A 9,013-nucleotide genomic window follows, 5' to 3' on the forward strand; every position below is an offset into this window, starting at 1 on the left:
GGAATTGAACAATGAGAACACTTGGACACAGGAAGGGGAACATCACACACCGCAGCCTGTTGTGGGGTGGGGGGAGGGGGGAGGGATAGCATTAGGAGATATACCTAATGTAAATGACGTTAATGGGTGCAGTGCACCAACATGGCACATGCATACGTATGTAACAAACCTGCACGTTGTGCACATGTACCCTAGAACTTAAAGTATAATAAATATATATACGTATATATATATACGTGTGTATATATATATATATATATATATATATATATATATATATATAACATTGAATGTGGGGAGTGCTTTATCCCTTTCCAAGTTAAGGAGCTTGTCTTTCTCTTCTACTTAACCCATGCTGTCCTGGAAGCATGCCCACAAACTCAATACCACACAGCCCACGGTCACAGTGCCACTTATCTTTCCTGTGAGGTCCTACTCCTTGCCTGCATTTAGTAGAAGGAATCATTCTTGGTACAAATCAACAGTGCGTGTCTGCGGTGAGAAGACCTTCTGGCTCAGCGTCAGTTTCAGTGCCTTCCGAAACCACTGGTAGGAAAAGACATAGATGATGGGATTGCAGGCTGAGTTGAAGTAAGCAAACCAGATAAAGATGTCAAAGACAAGTGGGGGTGTGATAAAGTGAAGGAGGCTGTCGACCATCGTGTCTATGGTGAAGGGCAGCCAGCACAAGAGGTATATGCCCACAGCAATGCCCAGGGTCTTGGCAGCTTTTCTGTCATGCTTGGCAGCCCCAGCCAGGTTTTTGCTCAATGTGGTAATCTGCTGAGCCTGTCTGGTAGCAACCACAAAGATCTTCACATACAAGCTGATCATAATGAGGCAGGGGACAAAGAACAAAGGGAAGTTTAACCAGCCCCAAAATTTATTGAGCAGCAGCTGGCAACTGCCCACACAAGGCATCTCTTCCAGCCACTGGCTGAGCCTTGTCTCTACCACATCTGTGTAGAGGAATAAGGAAGTGTATGCTGCGGGCACCCCCCATCCTGCCAGGATGTACCTGAGAGCCACCCTCACTGTGAACTTGGAGGGATAGAGCAGGGGGTCACAGATGGCACAGTGGCGGTCAATGGAAATGAAACAGAGATGGAAGATGGAGGTGAGGCAGAAGAGGGGGTCCAGGTAGGTGTGCAGGCGGCAGAGGAAGTCCCCGAAGAACCAGCAGCTCTCCACTGAGCGAATGGTGCTGAGGGGCAGCACCAGCAGACCCAGAAACATGTCAGCCAGGGCCAGGGAGAGCAGCAAGAAGTTGGTGGGCGTGTGAAGCGCTTTGAAGTAGGACACAGCAAATGCCACAAATAAATTCCCTAGCACGATAATCAGCATGCCTGCTGCACAGGCCAGGTAGATGACCAACTGGATGCCCAGAGTATGTACTGTCCTGGGGCAAGACCCATTCACCTGGTAGCAGAATGCCGCAGGGTGCTCTTCAGCACCTTGGATGAAGACAGCTCTCATTTATGATTTCTACTCTTCCTCTGTCTGAGAACTGGCCACCTTCTCCACTGGAGGGCAAAAAAAAAAAAAAAAAAAATCTGTCTGCTAAATAATCACAGAGTGAAACGAAGAGGAAGAAACTAAAGTACAGTTTGGAACCTAGTACAGTGCCCCTGGGTACTGAATCAAATGTGCCCTGAAAATCAAATGCAGCATAGTATTCAAGGTTTCATGAGAGTTACTTCTGCTAGCCCTAGTTTATATGACTAGGCACTTTAAAACTAGTGTAGATAGTATTCTTAAAGAAAGAAAAGAAGGATGTAAGCTGAATGTTTCCTCAAAGAAAGCTTGATTATATCCATAGGTAGTATTAAATAATAGAGAATATCTCTTACATTTTGATAAGGTATTTTTTGTCAAATGTAAAGTGAAATTTAAAGCAAAGATCTGAACCAAGTGACCAATTAATTCTTGTTAATAAATTATTCCTTGGAAAAAGTGTAACTTCTAGCTTCTCTCTTTAAGAATTACATACATTGACAATAAAGTTAGCAGATTAAGATTTTTAGCTACGTGCCAACTCTTCCCAAGAGAAGAATTCAGCATGCAAATATTAATAATTAAAAGAGTAGAAAATTGCTCTATTTTAGCTTTAAATGCTGCACATTTTATGATGATAACACAAAGTGTTTACACATCTTGGTATAACTATTTGATAGGCAAAATGATTTTATCTATTTAACATCTTAACGTAAGTCTGTGAACTATTAACCAAGTCCTAATATATTGAATTCAGAGTTTCTAAGTTACTTACACAGGTAGGAATCAGAATCCCTTCCTGGGAAAAAATGTTTCTTGGAGCAGGTGGACACAGGGAATGTCAGAGTACTCTTCTGTTGGCCACAATGACAGGTGTGCAATTAACGATTTTATACTCTCAGTAGAAACTACTCCTCCATGTGCTATGATACAAATAAGCTGTGAAGAGGCACCATGGGACCTAGTTTGCACTATTTGCAAGTCTCAGTTGTTTAAGGTTCCTCCTCAATACAGAATCACTTACCCTGACAATTAATTAGAGATAAAATTTAAAGACGGTGGATGTGTATATTCTTTTTTAATTTTTCAGTTCTGGGATGTTTTGAAGGTATTCTTGCCTGCTAATGGCTGCTATATATTTTCTAATTTCATTTTTAGTGAGTTTCTTATTTCTCTTCTGCTTTAGGATTATTTGTGTATATTTCTCTCAACATGAGAAATAGTTGAGAATAATTGATCATGGGTTTTTTTGGTTCATGAAGGGGTGGTTTGTGACTTCCACACAGGATTCATCATTATGTGTTTTTTGAGCACTATATTTTGTGATGGTGAAAGAAAGCATGGTAGATGAAGCAGTTCACCTGGAGGAAGAATAGTTAAATTCCTGTTTCATCCTTTCTTATGCCATACCTAACCTCTCTCTCTGCTTCCCCATTGGTAAGAGTAGGTACAATTATACCTGTGTAACTTGATTTCACAGGGATATTATCAAGGTAAATAACATGTTGAATCGTATTCTGCTCTCTGCCTCTTGATATCTTAGAAGCTGGTATGCCTCTTTATGGTTACAGAGAAACCATTTCACAGTATCAGTCAAACTAAAGTTGCAAAAATGACAGAATTCTAGAGGTGACACCAAATTACATCTGCCAGAGGGGCCTGGAAGAGGAGGTGGGGCAGGTCAAAAAGAAGGAAGGAGGTTGGTATGCACCTCTCCTTTCTCTACAAATCCATGGCTAAACCCAGTGTTTTCCAAGGCAAAGCTCCCTATAGCCTGGCGACCGCTGGAATCTTGCCTTATGCCAGCTTCATATGTGTGGAAATACATATCTGGCTCCAGAACTTAATCAGACACAAGGAAGGATATTGCATTACTAGGTACCTTGAAACCCCTTTAGCTTAAAAGTCATAATCCACATATAATTGGCTAAGGAGTCCTATGGCTTTATATTTAATTTGACCAAGAACTTGTGAAAAATACAAACAAGTGTCCTGTAGCTGGAATAAGGCTGAAGAAGAAACAGGGAAAGGTTTTCCTTTCTGGGATAGATTACATCAGACCTACTAAAATGTCATATGTACCACAATTGTATGATCTCTATGTCTCAGATTACTTAACACCACTGTGTCCAGTTTTCTCATCTATTAATTGAATATAATACATGATCTGTGTCACAATCTTGTGAATATTAATGAGTTAAAATTCATAAAGTGAAGTCTCTGGCATGTAGAAAGTTGAGTTGGGCAGACAAGAGTTCGAGTGGATATCTAGTGCAGATAACTGTTAACCTTCCCAAGTTAGGGCTCTTATCCCTTCTTCCACTGACTTTTAGAAATACATTCTATTACATAACAATCACAGGCAAAAGTAATTGGATTCTGGATCTACTAAGGTTTCCTGCTTACCTTAGGGATTCATTAATGTTGCAGCAAGCTGCTAAAGGTCTTGAATAAAGGAACATTTCTATTTCTTTTAAATCTCCCCGCTGCATCATGTGTAGCCTCCTCTGCACTTTACTTACTAGAAACCAAATTTGTTTTCAAATTACCACCAACTTTAACAAAATCGATTATAATGAGGCTGTGCTAATTATGATAACCTGAAATTATGAAGCCAGATGGAAGTGTTCTTAGTACAAGCTCAAACTGGCAGACTTCACTCAGGTTCAGAGATTCTCTTTCTATAGCCTGTTGTCTATGGACGGTCTTTGCCTGCCTTTGAGAGCACATAGGACAGAATAATTCTTGATTCCTCAAAATCTGTCTGATATGATTTGGGTCTGTGTCCCCGTGTAAATCTCATGTCAAATTATAATCCTCAGTGTTGGAGGTGGGGCCTGGTGGGAGGTGCTTGGATCATGGGGGTAGATTTCCCCTTTGGTGCTGTTCTTTTGATAGTGAATGAGTTATCACGAGATCTAGTTGTTTACAAGTGTGTAGCACCTCCCTTCTGCCTCTTCCTCCTGCTTCAGCCATGTAAGATGTGCCTGCTTTCCCTTTGCCTTCTGCCATAATTGTAAATTCCCTGAGGCCTCCCCAGCCATTCTTCCTGTACAGCCTGCAGAACCATAAGCCAGTTAACTTCTTATTTATAAGTTCTTATTTATAAGTTACACTTGGCCTAGCTCTACTCTGCACCCGGCTCTTCTTTCTCTCTGCTGACATTGCTAAGCAACAGTGGTCCCAGATCTACCACTGAATTCCTGGGTAAGGACCACAGAACAGTAGCTACCCAGGGGCAACAGCTTACCACAGACTTTGCCACATGCCCTGTCTTTGCAATTTCACTTCAGTGGGTGAAAGTACTTGCTCAAACTTGCTTCCTCATGCCGATCTTCAGGAAGTTGGCTTAGTGACCCCTTCTCTGATGCTCTAACTCCACTTCCCCAGCTTTCCCTTGACTCTAATAGAGGCTCTGGTTCCCTTACAAAACCTGATGCTACAGTCTTTGGTCAAAAATGCAGGCAGTCTCTCCACAACCCCATGTCAGGCTAAATTTTCCTCTGCCATGCTCTCATGGCTTCTTGTGCCTGGCTCTGTCACAACACATATTACCCTGTAGTGTAACTGAGTGGCTATGGTCCCTCCTACGAAGTCAAAATTCCCTTGAGGCCAGGGTTTGAGTTTTATTTATCTCTGAACCACAATCAGAGCAACACTTGGCACATAGTAGGTGCTCAATAAATGTTCGTTGAACCGAGTGACTTTTAATACAGACAGCAAGTGTCATGGAAATTACCATTCCCCCTGAGATAATGGTTACTCTGCTCAACTTAGTTGAGTCCTGGGAAGAGGAGATTTGGTTTAGGAATGAAAATGGCTGCTTCACTCTCCTTGGCCTAGCCTAGGAAGAGCATTTGGAGCTGTTTTGAGAAACTATTGAGCTAATGTTTGTGGACACCCTTGTAAAGTTCAGTCTGGGAGGATAATGAATATATGTACACACATGAAAGACATGGACGCATCCCCACTATGTGTACACACAGGCTGCATACATACATGGATCTAAAGTGTATATTGGGAGAAAGAAAGCATATTTTCCCAAACTCTTTATTCATTTTTCTCATTTAGTAAGACAGTCCAATTTTATCAAATATTGCAAATCTCACATCAGTTCTTTCTGAAAAGGGGTTTAAGCCAAAATCATTACAATTGGAAGTAACTACAACTGTCTGTGTCTTTCTCCCTTTCCGCATCACTAGCATGCTCCATAACTCAGACTTCCTGTATGCCCAGGCTCTCTCCCACTTCCCTAACAAGCAACAACAATCTCAAGAAAGATTTAGATAAACTCAGATATACATGGCTGTCAATGATTGTGGAAACCAACTTTGCTTTTGCATCTGATGTTTTCAAGTTAAAGTAAGAAAATCTCTATATGATTTAAGCCAAAAGACTAAAATTCTAGATCCCTAATTTGGAATCTCAGGAGTCAGTAAGACTTGGGAGAGACTCTTTTTATTGGAGTTGTCTTTCCCCAAAACCCAGAAATGGACCTCTTTGGTAGCTTTAGTATACCTGGAAGGCTCATCTATAACTCCTACCTAGATGTTCACTACGCCAACTGGAAGGATCTCCTTATTTGGTCAATTCATGCCCCTACTTGTGTGGAGAAAGGGCATCCAAGATTCCCCACCAGAAAAGAGTCCTATTGAATGATGAACACAGCCTAAGCATGGGCAGAAAACAGGCTTAGGGTGGAAGAGTCAGGGAGGAAGATCATGCCTGTGACAATCATCCTCAATGCCTTGCGAAACCAAGGATAAAACATGCCATATAAAATGGGGTTGAAAGCGGAGTTGAAATAGCCCAGCCAGAGGAAGACATTGTACAGATCTTCAGGGGTTGTAAAATTAATGAAAGGATTTGTGATCGTCAAGACAAAGAAGGGCAGCCAGCACAACACAAACACTCCCATGACTATGCCTAAGGTCCTGGTGGCCTTGCTTTCTGTTTTAGAGGATGACTTTTTTTTTGCTTTTTGACCCAGCCTGTTTAGTCCTAGAACCTGTGCCAATTTGCATGGCATGCTTCCTGGCTACTGTAAAAATATGTATGTAAATTCCCACCATGGTTGTCCCGGGGAGAAAGAAAGCTATAAAGGAGGCCAGTACCCCCCCAGAGCTTATTAAATATTAACACACACAAACCTGTGCAATCAATGGCTGCAACAAACTCTTCTGCACCAATTATGTTTAGTTTTGAGAATACCAGGCCAAAGGCAAAAAAGATGGGAATGGACCAACTGATGAGTAGAAAGAGTTCTATGACAGGGATGGTAATTCTGGTGACATATTGCAATGGGTCGCAAACAGCATAGTAACGGTCAACTGAGATGAGGCAGAGGTGAAAAATGGAGGTGGTGCAGAGCATGATGTCACAGCAGCTGTGGACTTTGCAAAAGAGGTCTCCAAAATACCAGCAGGACTCAATGGATCTGATCACACTGAAGGGCATGACCACACAGCTCAGCAAAAAGTCAGTGATGGCCATGGAGAGGATCAAGAAGTTGGTCGGGGAGTGGAGCTGCTTGAAGTGAGCGATGGAAATCATTACGATCATGTTGCCCAGCATTGTCATCACTATAGACCCGATCATGACCAGGTACATGGCCCAGACACTCTGCACTGGCCTCACATTTCTAGGGCATGAATTGTTAACTGAACTAAAGCAAAATTGTACTGTTGGGGGGTTCTGAGGGTCAGGCAAATTCATCATCTTTGTCTCATGGGTACTATGAATCTTGTTCAAAAGTGCTGTGTTCCTCTCAGTTCTGTGTGAGAAAGACACAATACAACAATACAAATCACCAGCAGCACAGCTTTTTTCAGAGGCCAAACTAAGCCTGCATGTACAATCCAAATATGAATTCCCTACTGACCAGGAGCACTGCTTCCTAAAGCTTTGCATGCATACAAGTCACCTAGGGATCTTTTTAAAACACAGATTCTGATTCTAGGGGAGGGCTGAGAGTCTGCATGCAGGTGAACGCATGTTCCAGTTGCCCTAATATTAACCTTACTCAGGATTCCAAATCCGTAGGCAGATTGAGTTTTTCCTGTCTCGCTTATATTGGACAGTTTTTAAACAATAAAATCTCCTCAAGGATTATGAAAAACTGTGGAACTATTATTTAATGCTTAGCTTAAACAATAATTATGATCTGAATATTATGCTGATGCTTCCTTTTTAACTTTATGTGTGAGCATTTTCCAATGTTTTCCATCCTGCCACTTATGACATACTATTCGATTAAGGAAACATTTATCTCTCCAGTATGGAGAACAACATAGTTTTTAGAGTTTTGAGCTATATTATAGCAAATTAAAAATATACTGAGGATCACAAAGTTATAGGTGAATAATCAAAAATATAAAGGAAAAACCCACAAATAACAGATTCTATAAATCTGTGGCTTATCTCCTTTCATTTAGCAGCTGTATTCATGAATTCAAGCTCAAGTTGAGGTCCTTTCCCCCTGTTTTCGTCTTATAGTCGTAACAAATGTGATACGTGTGAGTGCTCATTGTTTAATCTATCATTTTGTATAATTAATGCCATTGCCCTTGTAATGTGAAAATAATGGGACTGACTCATCCAGAGTATGACATGGTTTGATTTGTTTTTTCCAGTGCTGGAGCTGGATGTGTAATTCTGGTGACGAATGTGATCTAAGGCCAATTGAAATGGACTTTGGCCTGAGAATAGGCTAAAACTGAATGGTCCTTTGGGAAAATGAACCCACAAGCACGTCCTCACCAGATTTAATTGAAAAAGACATTAATAAAAATACAAGCACCTTTAAAAATACTATTTTCACTATTTGCTACAATAGCTTAGCAATGATCTCCAATATTGTATATTATTTTAAATGTTAACATTATGACATGTTTTATTTGCTCTGGATATAGTAACTTGATTTCTTAAAATTTTTTAGGGTTTTTTTTAAATACCAATCACATATTAAACAATTAAGTTGTACTTGAAACACCAAGCCATAGGGAAATAAAATGTAAGAAGAACAAAGATGTGTTCAGCTCCTTTATAAAGTGCAGACTAGCAATCAGAATACACAGAATAAATTGTTTACTAGTCAGTTTGGTTCCAAAGTTCTAAAAGGCTGCAAATAATCAAATCTTAATATCTAATATTTTATTTAATAAGTTAAATTTAGCCTGCTCTTTATCTCCCCTGCATTTGTAATTTAAAAACCTTTCCTCAATTCTTTTTAAATTCTTTTAAAAATCAATCTTTAAGAAAGCTAACAATTACAAAGTCACTTCAGCATTTGCCACTATATATTTATAAATAGAGCATTCCCCATACAAAATTTTACATTTCATTATACAGTTTTAGAGTTTTAATTTCCAAGTTTGAAAATCTAATCACTGAAAGAATATGATTTAACCTCCTCAGTTTGTCAAGTGAATTTATTTATTTATTTATTTATTTATTTGAAAAACATGGCATGAAACAACTTATAGAAATTAACAGTATTCTCTCATATATTACAGTTACA

At 40.0% G+C, this 9,013-nt stretch overlaps 1 protein-coding gene and 1 pseudogene across 1 annotated transcript; both read right to left on the bottom strand.

Annotated features, from left to right (window-relative positions):
• Nucleotides 1-462: 462 nt before the first annotated feature.
• On the bottom strand, nucleotides 463-1,476 carry TAAR5 (trace amine associated receptor 5). Its single transcript, NM_001009126.1, has one exon. The coding sequence runs from the start codon at nucleotides 1,474-1,476 to the stop codon at nucleotides 463-465; it is 1,014 nt and encodes a 337-aa protein (NP_001009126.1).
• TAAR4 (trace amine associated receptor 4 pseudogene) lies at nucleotides 6,264-7,112 on the bottom strand (annotated as a pseudogene).

This window comes from Pan troglodytes, chromosome 5 (genome assembly GCF_028858775.2).
Source record: "Pan troglodytes isolate AG18354 chromosome 5, NHGRI_mPanTro3-v2.0_pri, whole genome shotgun sequence".
NCBI lineage: Eukaryota > Metazoa > Chordata > Mammalia > Primates > Hominidae > Pan > Pan troglodytes.

Bases quoted from the DNA above. Each gene is read 5' to 3' on its own strand.
- TAAR5 (NM_001009126.1), bottom strand. From the start codon at position 1,476: ATGAGAGCTGTCTTCATCCAAGGTGCTGAAGAGCACCCTGCGGCATTC.